The sequence below is a fragment of the Brachycentrus maculatus genome, unplaced genomic scaffold (assembly GCF_059751285.1).
Source record: "Brachycentrus maculatus isolate JH-2025_06_01 unplaced genomic scaffold, ASM5975128v1 h1tg000405l, whole genome shotgun sequence".
NCBI lineage: Eukaryota > Metazoa > Arthropoda > Insecta > Trichoptera > Brachycentridae > Brachycentrus > Brachycentrus maculatus.
This window is the reverse complement of record NW_028281154.1, coordinates 653,012-670,602: the sequence shown is the minus strand read 5'-3', so window position 1 is coordinate 670,602 and position 17,591 is coordinate 653,012. Positions and strand designations below refer to the sequence as shown.

At 41.0% G+C, this 17,591-nt stretch overlaps 1 protein-coding gene across 1 annotated transcript in view; it reads left to right on the top strand.

Annotated features, from left to right (window-relative positions):
* Nucleotides 1-203: 203 nt before the first annotated feature.
* The window catches only part of LOC148302850 (uncharacterized), a 55,467-nt gene continuing 38,079 nt past the window's right edge, over nt 204-17,591 (top strand). The window contains exons 1-2 of the mRNA XM_088270938.1: nt 204-446; nt 4,423-6,735. Of these exons, the coding sequence (XP_088127064.1) occupies nt 417-446; nt 4,423-6,735 (2,343 nt within the window). The 5' untranslated portion in view covers nt 204-416. The remainder of the gene's footprint in view (nt 447-4,422; nt 6,736-17,591) is intronic.

Here is a 17,591-nt window from a genome sequence, read left to right as displayed (position 1 = left end):
GAAGGACGTTTAAATAAAACACTCATAGGTGCTGTAAAGACAATTCAAACATGTAAACGTTCAAAGATTACCGTTGGACCGTGATAATTGATTGACGGTGCATCCAAACCAAAATATGTAACAGTAACGGGTGTGACGCGAGAGTCGCACGCGTTAATAAAGCGCAAACATAGCGCGTAACACATGTTCCGTTATTGGTTATTAGTTCTTATTTGCCCGGACATTTCGACGACACATGACTCTCCTCCCGAGCAGGAAACGCAGTCCGATTCGCGCTGAACGATTAACGAAAATTTCGCGACAACGGCCCCAGTGACAATTATTGTGAATCACCAGATAATGACATTTAATACAAGTGATTTGTTTGTGACATGGTCGCGCCCGGACATTAGGCACTTGGTCCTACAAGCAGGATTATGATAACTTTCGTGAGCCTTTCTTCGCTGGTAAGTGAAAACCCAGTAGCGTGGAACGTTTGATCTCTGCCAATCTACAGTCGTGGTCATTCGAATATGATTTTTGGTGTTTATAGTAAGATATCTGAACATATTACAATATGCAATTCATAATACATACATGTGTGCAACAAAATGTCGCATAGTGAAAGATGAAACAGCGAATGGGGAAATAATTCAAACCTATCAATAATTTGGTAAAATTTGTCTTTGACTTGAACTTTGATCATTCCCTTTTCCCCCTCCCGTCCTTCTTCCAGGTATTTTCACAAATTTAAAAATGTTAAAGTTTCTTATTAGAAGTACTTGTTTTATAATACATACTCGGTTTTGTGAATGGCTTGATGTAATTGTTCTGTAAAATTCCAAAAGAAAATAAAAAATAACATAAAAAATATCCTTGTCGCATAGTATTTATTTATTTTAAATTCGTGTACAGAAAATAAATATGTACATTAGCGGGCATATTGCTAAGAAGCAATATCTTCCAACCAACCAAGTACAGACTAGTGATATTGGTCAAAACATTTGATACCTTATATAGTTGTTTGCAATCAGAAGGTAGATAGTGCTTGAACATAAAGTATAAATGAAAAGAAAAATATCATAATATTTGTATTTATGATTCCTATACGCGCACAAGTAGTGCATAGGGCACAGCATTGTAAAAACCCTATATTAACTTGAGCGTTGATTATGTGAGATTTAGTGAACTTCAATATTAAAATAATCACTTTCAAATTCCGGGATATATTGACTTAAACTTAAAAATCAAGATAATTAACATAAAATTTTTGGGATATAATGAAAACTTTAAAATCAATATAAATAACTTTTAACTTTTAAGCTATAATGACAACTTGAAAATAAATATGCATAGTTTTTTTTTGGGATATAACGCAAACTTAAAAATCAATCTAAATAACTATTAAATTCTGGGACATGATAACATCTTAAACATTATATAACGTAAACTTGAAAATCAATATAAATAACCATTAAATTCTGGAACATAATAACATCTTAAAAATCATATAAAAAAACACAAAAATCAATAAAAATAATTAAAAATCATATAAATTAAAAATCTATTCTATTCTAGGATAAAACACAAACTTTATAATCGATTATAAATAACTTTTAAATTACGGGACATAATAACATCTTAAAAATAATATATCGCAAACTTTAAAATCAATAAAAATAACTATTAAATTCTGGGACATAGTAAGATCATAAAAATAATATAACGCAAACTTAAAAATAAATTTAAATAACTATTAAATTCTGGGTAATTATAACATCTTAAATATCATATAACGCATATTTTAAAATCAAGATAAAAAACTTTTAAATTTGTGGACATAAAAACACCTTAAAAATAATATAATGCAAACTTAAAAATCGATATGAATAATTTGTAAATTGTGGGATATAACACTAACTTTGTAATCAATATAAATAAGTTTTAAATTTTAGGACATAATAACATCTTAAAAATCATATAACAAAAACTTAAAAATGAATATAAATAATTTTTTAATTCTGGGATATAACGCTAACTTTGAAATCAATATAAATAACTTTTAAATTCTAGGCTGAGATAAGCATTATCGATAAAATTAAGAAATGTGTGTTAAGATGGTTTGGACATGTGGAACGTATGAGTGCAGAAAGAACGGTTAGACAAATTTATGAGGCGAATGTAGTAGGAAATGTAGGAATGTAGGAAAAAGAAACAAAGGACGATCGAGAAAAACTTGGCACAATCAGGTTTGTAAAATACTTGAAAGCGGCCGGGTCAGGAGTCGTAATAATCGTCGGGTATGTATGAGGAGATGCATGAATGTAGAAAAGGCAAAGAGTGTTTGCAAAGACAGAGTGGTGTGGCGTTCGATTCTCTCTGCCTACCTCTGCGGGAAGCGGCGTGATGGTTAGTAAGTTAGTTTATTTCTAGGACATATTAACATCTTAAAAATCATGTAACGCAAACTTCAAATTCAATAGGAATAAGTACAAAAAATCCGGGATATAAAGCAAACTTTAAAATCAATCTAGAATACTTTAAAATTCTGGGATATAATGACAACTTAAAAATGAATATAAATAACATTTAAATTGTGGGAAATAATGTCAACTAAAATTCTGGGACATAACACAAACTGGAAAATCAATATAAAAACATGTATGTTAATTTTGGGATATAATGACAACTTAAAAATGAGTATAAATAACTTTTAAACTGTGGGAAATAATGACAACTTAAATTCTGGGACATAACACAAACTTGAAAATCAATATAAATAACTTGTATGTTAATTTTGGGATATAATGACAACTTAAAAATGAGTATAAATAACTTTTAAACTGTGGGAAATAATGACAACTTAAATTCTGGGACATAACACAAACTTGAAAATCAATATAAATAACTTGTATGTTAATTTTGGGATATAATGACAACTTGAAAATGAGTATAAATAACTTTTAAACTGTGGGAAATAATGACAACTTAAATTCTGGGACATAACACAAACTTGAAAATCAATATAAATAACTTGTATGTTAATTTTGGGATATAACGCAAACTTAAAAACCAATGAAAATAACTTTAAAATTTTGGAATATTGTATTGTACTATATTCTTATTATTAAACTTAAAAATCAATATAAACAAATACTTTGGAATTCAGGGATATATTGACACATATCCATCAAGTATAATTCTTGCAAAACTTAATCAAATATTTTTAAAAAAAAAAACAAGAAAAAAAGTGTTTTATTAATATAAACATATTGAAAAATAAAAATATTCCGAACACAGCACTACAATACACAGCATTACATTACAATAAAGGAGAGCCTTTAACACGAAACATTTGCAAATATTACAATAATTGATTCTCAGACCACGAAATTGACAGAATTTTGTAAAATATCGCGCGATGTTAGCGAATAATATATTATATATGTATTTAGTTTCACGCACGTTTCTTCCGTAAAATTTTAAGAGTTTTAGAAAACAGATAGGTATTCCCATTCTCGTATTTTAATACTCACAAATACTGACAAATTCTCAGTGGGAAATAATAAAGTCCTTTTTTCTTGAACAAAAAAGTGAAAAGAAGGTCAAAATTTTGTCAGATATCTTAATACGAGTATGCAGTGGGCAGGTCGAGGTTCAAAGTATTGTTCATATCTTTTCATTTGTAATTGGGTCTCTGCTAAATAGAAACTTTCTCAAACCAATCACAGATGCTGCCGTGAACTCAAACATGAAGCGACATGAGATTTGTGATAAATATATAACTTCAAAATTTTTAGTAATGTGGCTGTCAATCACGGGTAGAATGGTGCATGATGCACGAGTGTAAATAACTTACTTACTTATAACCCTTGGTGCATAGGGCACTGCATCGAATTGATGCAATGTTATCTTGAACATTACTTACATGAAGGCAAGGTGATCACTCTTGGGATTCAGGAACCAGTCCAGGGTAATTTTAAATAAATATGACAGTGTAAAATCACTAATATTTATTTTCACCCCCCCTGGGAATCGAACCCGGTACCTCCAGCACGGTAGCTAAACACGCTGACCATTACACCACGCGGGCGGACAGAATTCCATATTCTTCTTCATCTGTGTTAAGAAGACTTTTTTTGTTGATGAATATTTACTGTTTTATTGATAACTTTCAAATTGCACGAATGATGAATTTCAAAATGCCCAAAAATTCCAAACTACTTTAAGTTCACCTTTCTTCACTGTGAAATAAAAACCTCGACTGACCTACGACTAAATGAAAACCTACGTGTACGCCAATTCTCGGCGCCAGTACTGACGTCAGTAACTGACTGCGTAAATCCGCCATAATGCAAATTACAAGAACCTTATTATTGGAATAAAAACTAACGAATAAACACCGAAAGTCATGTTTTAATGTAAACGTTTGTTTTTTTACAGATATTTTTATTTCCTTCAGTGACGTCCCTAGAAAGCTACGAGTGCCTGGAAAATGGAAGATTGATGGACCTAACCGACGAGACGTGCAAGAAGTACGTCTTGTGCACGGAGACGACGAATGGCGTCAAGCTGAAGCTGAATTTCTCGTGTCCCGGCACGGCGATATACAATCCGGCCACATCGAGATGCGAATACGGAGGGCCCTACTCATGCGAAGACATGAGGACGAGCGGAGAGGGCCTGTCCAAACTGAGGAGCGAACACTTCTTGGAGAACCAAACCCAATCTGAAATCCTGATCATATTGGGGGAGGACATCAGCAGAAGCAGGAGTGATTCGGCGGATTCGTTCAACTGTACAGGGGTAGGCAAGTTCGCCGACACAGAATACGACGCGGAATGCACGTCGTACTTTATTTGCGCCCAGACCGCGAGAGACGATCTCTTCACAAAAGTTTCCATGAGCTGCCCGGGCGGCGAGCGATTCGATCCGATAATACAATTTTGCAGGAAGTCATACGTTTGCCCGACTTCAGCGGTGACATCGACCACTAATCACCAACCTTTAAAGACCACAGACATAACCACGACCACTCCTAAAATCACACTCGAAACGACTTCGACAACACTGGGGAAAACACAAGTCCAAACTACAACTGAATTGACCACGACTACTACAGAAGGTAAAACAACGACTACAACCGATTTAGCGATGACAACAACCGATTTGACAACATCTACAACCGATTCGACAACATCCACAACAGAAGGGAAAACAACAACTGATTTAACAACATCTACAACCGATTCAACAACATCCACAACAGAAGGAAAAACAACGACGGATTTAACAACATCTACCACCGATTCGACAACATCCACAACAGAAGGGAAAACAACGACTGATTTAACAACATCTACAACCGATTCGACAACGTCCACAACAGAAGGGAAAACAACGACTGATTTAACAACATCTACAACCGACTCGACAACATCCACAACAGAAGGAAAAACAACGACGGATTTAACAACATCTACCACCGATTCGACAACATCCACAACAGTAGGGAAAACAACGACTGATTTAACAACATCTACAACCGATTCGACAACGTCCACAACAGAAGGGAAAACAACGACTGATTTAACAACATCCACAACCGACTCGACAACATCCACAACAGAAGGAAAAACAACGACGGATTTAACAACATCTACAACCGAATCGACAACATCCACCACAGAAGGAAAAATAACGACGGATTTAACAAAATCTACAACCGATTCGACAACATCCACAAGAGAAGGGAAAAATACAACTGATTTAACAACATCTACAACCGATTCGACAACATCCACAACAGAAGGGAAAACAACGATTGATTTAATTACATCTACAACCGATTCGACAACACCAACCACAGAAGGAAAAACAACAACAGATATAAAGACATCTACAACAGATTCGACAACACCCACAACAGAAGGAAAAACAACTACTGATTTAACTACATCTACAACCTATTCAACAACATCCACGACGGAAGGGAAAACAAAAACTGATTTGTCAACATCTACGACCGATTTGAACACATCTAAAATTGATTTGATGACATCAACAACTGATTTATCAACATCCACAACCGACTCGCAAACTACCGTAAAAGAAGTGATTACAACAACTGATTTATCAACATCCAAAAGAGAAGGAAAAACAACTGATTTGACCACATCTACTACGCAAATTCAAACATCAACTGAGACTCCTACGTCGACAACGGAAGGCAAAACCACCACATATGCTCCAACAACGACTACCGAAACTGGTACAACAAAACCGATAACGTCCTCTACGACATACGGTCCGTCAACTGAATACACCACGTCCACAACTCAAGGGACAACAACAACGAACTTGCCAACGACATCGATAAAAAGAGGTTCAACGATAGAAAGCACATCAACAATGATACCCACGACTACGACACAGGGGAAAACGACGACCGAGTCGACAACATCAACGACGTATGGAAAAATAACAGAAACAACGACGACGGAAAGCGGATCTACAACAAGCGCTATACCGACAACGACAGATATAACAACAACCGCGATTTCCACGTCAACAACTCCAGAAATAATGACTTCTCAGTTGACAACTTCGACAACAGAAACCTCAAGTACTGGGTTAAGTACGACCACAACGGAGGGGAAAACAACGGGAGATTACACATCATCGACTACAGAATATCCGACTACAATTCCGATGTCGTCAACGGTGACAACAGAAAAACTATCATCGACAACATTTGTATCCTCTACAACATATCAAACCACAATGCTGTCTACTGCAGAACTAACATCGTCCACCACATACTCACCCACATATACGACGCATGCATATTCCACAACGGGAATGTCTTCAACACCAACGGACAGTACAACCATCACACATGCAACTGACGAAAATACTACAACCGAGCTAACGACATCGACAACAGAACACAAAACGACAACTGATTTGACGACATCCACTACACAAATTCAAACATCAACTGAGACTCCTACGTCGACAAGAGAAGGCAAAACGACAACTGATTTGACGACATCCACTACACAAATTCAAACATCAACTGAGACTCCTACGTCGACAACGGAAGGCAAAACCACCACATACGCCCCAACAACGACTACCGAAACTGGTACAACAAAACCGATAACGTCCTCTACGACGTACGGTCCGTCAACTGAATACACCACGTCCACAACTCAAGGGACGACAACAACGTTCTTGCCAACGACATCGGTAAAAAGTGATTCAACGATAGAAAGCACATCAACAATGATACCCAAGACTACGACAGAGGGGAAAACGACGACCGAGTTGACAACATCAACGACGGATGGAAAAATAACAGAAACAACGACGACGGAAAGCGGATCTACTACAAGCGCTATACCGACAACGACAGATATAACAACAACCGCGATTCCCACGTCAACAACTCCAGAAATAATGACTTCTCAGTTGACAACTTCGACAACAGAAACCACAAGTATTGGGTTGAGTTCGACCACAACGGAGGGGAAAACAACGGGAGACTACACATCAACAACTACAGACTTGCCGACTACAATTCCGATGTCGTCAACGGTGACAAAAGAAAAACCACCATCGACAACATTTGTATCCTCTACAACATATCAAACCACAATGCCGTCTACTTTAGAACTAACATCGTCCACCACATACTCACCCACATATACGACGCATGCATATTCCACAACGGGAATGTCTTCAACACCAACGGACAGTACAACCATCACACATGCAACTGACGAAAATACTACAACCAAGCTAACGACATCGACAACAGAACACAAAACGACAACTGATTTGACGACATCCACTACACAAATTCAAACATCAACTGAGACTCCTACGTCGACAACAGAAGGCAAAACGACAACTGATTTGACGACATCCACTACACAAATTCAAACATCAACTGAGACTCCTACGTCGACAAGAGAAGGCAAAACGACAACTGATTTGACGACATCCACTACACAAATTCAAACATCAACTGAGACTCCTACGTCGACAACGGAAGGCAAAACCACCACATACGCCCCAACAACGACTACCGAAACTGGTACAACAAAACCGATAACGTCCTCTACGACGTACGGTCCGTCAACTGAATACACCACGTCCACAACTCAAGGAACGACAACAACGTTCTTGCCAACGACATCGGTAAAAAGTGATTCAACGATAGAAAGCACATCAACAATGATACCCAAGACTACGACCGAGGGGAAAACGACGACCGAGTTGACAACATACACGACGGATGGAAAAATAACAGAAACAACGACGACGGAAAGCGGATCTACTACAAGCGCTATACCGACAACGACAGATATAACAACAACCGCGATTCCCACGTCAACAACTCAAGAAATAATGACTTCTCAGTTGACAACTTCGACAACAGAAACCACAAGTACTGGGTTGAGTACGACCACAACGGAGGGGAAAACAACGGGAGACTACACATCAACAACTACAGACTTGCCTACTACTATTCCGATGTCGTCAACGGTGACAACAGAAAAACCATCATCGACAACATTTGTATCCTCTACAACATATCAAACCACAATGCCGTCTACTTTAGAACTAACATCGTCAACCACATACTCACCCACATATACGACGCATGCATATTCCACAACGGGAATGTCTTCAACACCAACGGACAGTACAACCATCACACATGCAACTGACGAAAATACTACAACCGAGCTAACGACATCGACAACAGAACACAAAACGACAACTGATTTGACGACATCCACTACACAAATTCAAACATCAACTGACACTCCTACGTCGACAACGGAAGGCAAAACCACCACATACGCCCCAACAACGACTACCGAAACTGGTACAACAAAAGCGATAACGTCCTCTACGACGTACGGTCCGTCAACTGAATACACCACGTCCACAACTCAAGGGACGACAACAACGTTCTTGCCAACGACATCGGTAAAAAGTGATTCAACGATAGAAAGCACATCAACAATGATACCCAAGACTACGACAGAGGGGAAAACGACGACCGAGTTGACAACATCAACGACGGATGGAAAAATAACAGAAACAACGACGACGGAAAGCGGATCTACTACAAGCGCTATACCGACAACGACAGATATAACAACAATCGCGATTCCCACGTCAACAACTCAAGAAATAATGACTTCTCAGTTGACAACTTCGACAACAGAAACCACAAGTACTGGGTTGAGTACGACCACAACGGAGGGGAAAACAACGGGAGACTACACATCAACAACTACAGACTTGCCGACTACAATTCCGATGTCGTCAACGGTGACAACAGAAAAACCATCATCGACAACATTTGTATCCTCTACAACATATCAAACCACAATGCCGTCTACTTTAGAACTAACATCGTCAACCACATACTCACCCACATATACGACGCATGCATATTCCACAACGGGAATGTCTTCAACACCAACGGACAGTACAACCATCACATATGCAACTGACGAAAATACTACAACCGAGCTAACGACATCGACAACAGAACACAAAACGACAACTGATTTGACGACATCCACTACACAAATTCAAACATCAACTGACACTCCTACGTCGACAACGGAAGGCAAAACCACCACATACGCCCCAACAACGACTACCGAAACTGGTACAACGAAACCGATAACGTCCTCTACGACGTACGGTCCGTCAACTGAATACACCACGTCCACAACTCAAGGAACGACAACAACGTTCTTGCCAACGACATCGGTAAAAAGTGATTCAACGATAGAAAGCACATCAACAATGATACCCAAGACTACGACAGAGGGGAAAACGACGACCGAGTTGACAACATCAACGACGGATGGAAAAATAACAGAAACAACGACGACGGAAAGCGGATCTACTACAAGCGCTATACAGACAACGACAGATATAACAACAACCGCGATTCCCACGTCAACAACTCAAGAAATAATGACTTCTCAGTTGACAACTTCGACAACAGAAACCACAAGTACTGGGTTGAGTACGACCACAACGGAGGGGAAAACAACGGGAGACTACACATCAACAACTACAGACTTGCCTACTACAATTCCGATGTCGTCAACGGTGACAACAGAAAAACCATCATCGACAACATTTGTATCCTCTACAACATATCAAACCACAATGCCGTCTACTTTAGAACTAACATCGTCAACCACATACTCACCCACATATACGACGCATGCATATTCCACAACGGGAATGTCTTCAACACCAACGGACAGTACAACCATCACACATGCAACTGACGAAAATACTACAACCGAGCTAACGACATCGACAACAGAACACAAAACGACAACTGATTTGACGACATCCACTACACAAATTCAAACATCAACTGACACTCCTACGTCGACAACGGAAGGCAAAACCACCACATACGCCCCAACAACGACTACCGAAACTGGTACAACGAAACCGATAACGTCCTCTACGACGTACGGTCCGTCAACTGAATACACCACGTCCACAACTCAAGGAACGACAACAACGTTCTTGCCAACGACATCGGTAAAAAGTGATTCAACGATAGAAAGCACATCAACAATGATACCCAAGACTACGACAGAGGGGAAAACGACGACCGAGTTGACAACATCAACGACGGATGGAAAAATAACAGAAACAACGACGACGGAAAGCGGATCTACTACAAGCGCTATACAGACAACGACAGATATAACAACAACCGCGATTCCCACGTCAACAACTCAAGAAATAATGACTTCTCAGTTGACAACTTCGACAACAGAAACCACAAGTACTGGGTTGAGTACGACCACAACGGAGGGGAAAACAACGGGAGACTACACATCAACAACTACAGACTTGCCTACTACAATTCCGATGTCGTCAACGGTGACAACAGAAAAACCATCATCGACAACATTTGTATCCTCTACAACATATCAAACCACAATGCCGTCTACTTTAGAACTAACATCGTCCACCACATACTCACCCACATATACGACGCATGCATATTCCACAACGGGAATGTCTTCAACACCAACGGACAGTACAACCATCACACATGCAACTGACGAAAATACTACAACCGAGCTAACGACATCGACAACAGAACACAAAACGACAACTGATTTGACGACATCCACTACACAAAGTCAAACATCAACTGAGACTCCTACGTCGACAACAGAAGGCAAAACGACAACTGATTTGACGACATCCACTACACAAATTCAAACATCAACTGACACTCCTACGTCGACAACGGAAGGCAAAACCACCACATACGCCCCAACAACGACTACCGAAACTGGTACAACAAAACCGATAACGTCCTCTACGACGTACGGTCCGTCAACTGAATACACCACGTCCACAACTCAAGGAACGACAACAACGTTCTTGCCAACGACATCGGTAAAAAGTGATTCAACGATAGAAAGCACATCAACAATGATACCCAAGACTACGACAGAGGGGAAAACGACGACCGAGTTGACAACATCAACGACGGATGGAAAAATAACAGAAACAACGACGACGGAAAGCGGATCTACTACAAGCGCTATACCGACAACGACAGATATAACAACAACCGCGATTCCCACGTCAACAACTCAAGAAATAATGACTTCTCAGTTGACAACTTCGACAACAGAAACCACAAGTACTGGGTTGAGTACGACCACAACGGAGGGGAAAACAACGGGAGACTACACATCAACAACTACAGACTTGCCGACTACAATTCCGATGTCGTCAACGGTGACAACGGAAAAACCATCATCGACAACATTTGTATCCTCTACAACATATCAAACCACAATGCCGTCTACTTTAGAACTAACATCGTCCACCACATACTCACCCACATATACGACGCATGCATATTCCACAACGGGAATGTCTTCAACACCAACGGACAGTACAACCATCACACATGCAACTGACGAAAATACTACAACCGAGCTAACGACATCGACAACAGAACACAAAACGACAACTGATTTGACGACATCCAGTACACAAAGTCAAACATCAACTGAGACTCCTACGTCGACAACAGAAGGCAAAACGACAACTGATTTGACGACATCCACTACACAAATTCAAACATCAACTGAGAGTCCTACGTCGACAACGGAAGGCAAAACCACCACATACGCCCCAACAACGACTACCGAAACTGGTACAACGAAACCGATAACGTCCTCTACGACGTACGGTCCGTCAACTGAATACACCACGTCCACAACTCAAGGAACGACAACAACGTTCTTGCCAACGACATCGGTAAAAAGTGATTCAACGATAGAAAGCACATCAACAATGATACCCAAGACTACGACAGAGGGGAAAACGACGACCGAGTTGACAACATCAACGACGGATGGAAAAATAACAGAAACAACGACGACGGAAAGCGGATCTACTACAAGCGCTATACCGACAACGACAGATATAACAACAACCGCGATTCCCACGTCAACAACTCAAGAAATAATGACTTCTCAGTTGACAACTTCGACAACAGAAACCACAAGTACTGGGTTGAGTACGACCACAACGGAGGGGAAAACAACGGGAGACTACACATCAACAACTACAGACTTGCCGACTACAATTCCGATGTCGTCAACGGTGACAACAGAAAAACCATCATCGACAACATTTGTATCCTCTACAACATATCAAACCACAATGCCGTCTACTTTAGAACTAACATCGTCCACCACATACTCACCCACATATACGACGCATAAATATTCCACAACGGGAATGTCTTCAACACCAACGGACAGTACAACCATCACACATGCAACTGACGAAAATACTACAACCGAGCTAACGACATCGACAACAGAACACAAAACGACAACTGATTTGACGACATCCACTACACAAATTCAAACATCAACTGACACTCCTACGTCGACAACGGAAGGCAAAACCACCACATACGCCCCAACAACGACTACCGAAACTGGTACAACTAAACCGATAACGTCCTCTACGACGTACGGTCCGTCAACTGAATACACCGCGTCCACAACTCAAGGAACGACAACAACGTTCTTGCCAACGACATCGGTAAAAAGTGATTCAACGATAGAAAGCACATCAACAATGATACCCAAGACTACGACAGAGGGGAAAACGACGACCGAGTTGACAACATCAACGACGGATGGAAAAATAACAGAAACAACGACGACGGAAAGCGGATCTACTACAAGCGCTATACCGACAACGACAGATATAACAACAATCGCGATTCCCACGTCAACAACTCAAGAAATAATGACTTCTCAGTTGACAACTTCGACAACAGAAACCACAAGTACTGGGTTGAGTACGACCACAACGGAGGGGAAAACAACGGGAGACTACACATCAACAACTACAGACTTGCCGACTACAATTCCGATGTCGTCAACGGTGACAACAGAAAAACCATCATCGACAACATTTGTATCCTCTACAACATATCAAACCACAATGCCGTCTACTTTAGAACTAACATCGTCAACCACATACTCACCCACATATACGACGCATGCATATTCCACAACGGGAATGTCTTCAACACCAACGGACAGTACAACCATCACATATGCAACTGACGAAAATACTACAACCGAGCTAACGACATCGACAACAGAACACAAAACGACAACTGATTTGACGACATCCACTACACAAATTCAAACATCAACTGACACTCCTACGTCGACAACGGAAGGCAAAACCACCACATACGCCCCAACAACGACTACCGAAACTGGTACAACGAAACCGATAACGTCCTCTACGACGTACGGTCCGTCAACTGAATACACCACGTCCACAACTCAAGGAACGACAACAACGTTCTTGCCAACGACATCGGTAAAAAGTGATTCAACGATAGAAAGCACATCAACAATGATACCCAAGACTACGACAGAGGGGAAAACGACGACCGAGTTGACAACATCAACGACGGATGGAAAAATAACAGAAACAACGACGACGGAAAGCGGATCTACTACAAGCGCTATACAGACAACGACAGATATAACAACAACCGCGATTCCCACGTCAACAACTCAAGAAATAATGACTTCTCAGTTGACAACTTCGACAACAGAAACCACAAGTACTGGGTTGAGTACGACCACAACGGAGGGGAAAACAACGGGAGACTACACATCAACAACTACAGACTTGCCGACTACAATTCCGATGTCGTCAACGGTGACAACGGAAAAACCATCATCGACAACATTTGTATCCTCTACAACATATCAAACCACAATGCCGTCTACTTTAGAACTAACATCGTCAACCACATACTCACCCACATATACGACGCATGCATATTCCACAACGGGAATGTCTTCAACACCAACGGACAGTACAACCATCACACATGCAACTGACGAAAATACTACAACCGAGCTAACGACATCGACAACAGAACACAAAACGACAACTGATTTGACGACATCCACTACACAAATTCAAACATCAACTGACACTCCTACGTCGACAACGGAAGGCAAAACCACCACATACGCCCCAACAACGACTACCGAAACTGGTACAACAAAACCGATAACGTCCTCTACGACGTACGGTCCGTCAACTGAATACACCACGTCCACAACTCAAGGGACGACAACAACGTTCTTGCCAACGACATCGGTAAAAAGTGATTCAACGATAGAAAGCACATCAACAATGATACCCAAGACTACGACAGAGGGGAAAATGACGACCGAGTTGACAACATCAACGACGGATGGAAAAATAACAGAAACAACGACGACGAAAAGCGGATCTACGACAAGCGCTATACCGACAACGACAGATATAACAACAACCGCGATTCCCACGTCAACAACTCCAGAAATAATGACTTCTCAGTTGACAACTTCGACAACAGAAACCACAAGTACTGGGTTGAGTACGACCACAACGGAGGGGAAAACAACGGGAGACTACACATCAACAACTACAGACTTGCCTACTTTAATTCCGATGTCGTCAACGGTGACAACAGAAAAACCATCATCGACAACATTTGTATCCTCTACAACATATCAAACCACAATGCCGTCTACTTTAGAACTAACATCGTCCACCACATACTCACCCACATATACGACGCATGCATATTCCACAACGGGAATGTCTTCAACACCAACGGACAGTACAACCATCACACATGCAACTGACGAAAATACTACAACTGAGCTAACGACATCGACAACAGAACACAAAACGACAACTGATTTGACGACATCCACTACACAAATTCAAACATCAACTGACACTCCTACGTCGACAACGGAAGGCAAAACCACCACATACGCCCCAACAACGACTACCGAAACTGGTACAACAAAACCGATAACGTCCTCTACGACGTACGGTCCGTCAACTGAATACACCACGTCCACAACTCAAGGGACGACAACAACGTTCTTGCCAACGACATCGGTAAAAAGTGATTCAACGATAGAAAGCACATCAACAATGATACCCAAGACTACGACAGAGGGGAAAATGACGACCGAGTTGACAACATCAACGACGGATGGAAAAATAACAGAAACAACGACGACGAAAAGCGGATCTACGACAAGCGCTATACCGACAACGACAGATATAACAACAACCGCGATTCCCACGTCAACAACTCCAGAAATAATGACTTCTCAGTTGACAACTTCGACAACAGAAACCACAAGTACTGGGTTGAGTACGACCACAACGGAGGGGAAAACAACGGGAGACTACACATCAACAACTACAGACTTGCCTACTTTAATTCCGATGTCGTCAACGGTGACAACAGAAAAACCATCATCGACAACATTTGTATCCTCTACAACATATCAAACCACAATGCCGTCTACTTTAGAACTAACATCGTCCACCACATACTCACCCACATATACGACGCATGCATATTCCACAACGGGAATGTCTTCAACACCAACGGACAGTACAACCATCACACATGCAACTGACGAAAATACTACAACCGAGCTAACGACATCGACAACAGAACACAAAACGACAACTGATTTGACGACATCCACTACACAAATTCAAACATCAACTGAGACTCCTACGTCGACAACAGAAGGCAAAACGACAACTGATTTGACGACATCCACTACACAAATTCAAACATCAACTGAGACTCCTACGTCGACAACGGAAGGCAAAACCACCACATACGCCCCAACAACGACTACCGAAACTGGTACAACGAAACCGATAACGTCCTCTACGACGTACGGTCCGTCAACTGAATACACCACGTCCACAACTCAAGGAACGACAACAACGTTCTTGCCAACGACATCGGTAAAAAGTGATTCAACGATAGAAAGCACATCAACAATGATACCCAAGACTACGACAGAGGGGAAAACGACGACCGAGTTGACAACATCAACGACGGATGGAAAAATAACAGAAACAACGACGACGGAAAGCGGATCTACTACAAGCGCTATACCGACAACGACAGATATAAGAACAGCCGCGATTCCCACGTCAACAACTCAAGAAATAATGACTTCTCAGTTGACAACTTCGACAACAGAAACCACAAGTACTGGGTTGAGTACGACCACAACGGAGGGGAAAACAACGGGAGACTACACATCAACAACTACAGACTTGCCTACTACAATTCCGATGTCGTCAACGGTGACAACAGAAAAACCATCATCGACAACATTTGTATCCTCTACAACATATCAAACCACAATGCCGTCTACTTTAGAACTAACATCGTCCACCACATACTCACCCACATATACGACGCATGCATATTCCACAACGGGAATGTCTTCAACACCAACGGACAGTACAACCATCACACATGCAACTAACGAAAATACTACAACCGAGCTAACGACATCGACAACAGAACACAAAACGACAACTGATTTGACGACATCCACTACACAAATTCAAACATCAACTGAGAGTCCTACGTCGACAACGGAAGGCAAAACCACCACATACGCCCCAACAACGACTACCGAAACTGGTACAACAAAACCGATAACGTCCTCTACGACGTACGGTCCGTCAACTGAATACACCACGTCCACAACTCAAGGAACGACAACAACGTTCTTGCCAACGACATCGGTAAAAAGTGATTCAACGATAGAAAGCACATCAACAATGATACCCAAGACTACGACAGAGGGGAAAACGACGACCGAGTTGACAACATCAACGACGGATGGAAAAATAACAGAAACAACGACGACGGAAAGCGGATCTACTACAAGCGCTATACCGACAACGACAGATATAACAACAACCGCGATTCCCACGTCAACAACTCAAGAAATAATGACTTCTCAGTTGACAACTTCGACAACAGAAACCACAAGTACTGGGTTGAGTACGACCACAACGGAGGGGAAAACAACGGGAGACTACACATCAACAACTACAGACTTGCCGACTACAATTCCGATGTCGTCAACGGTGACAACAGAAAAACCATCATCGACAACATTTGTATCCTCTACAAC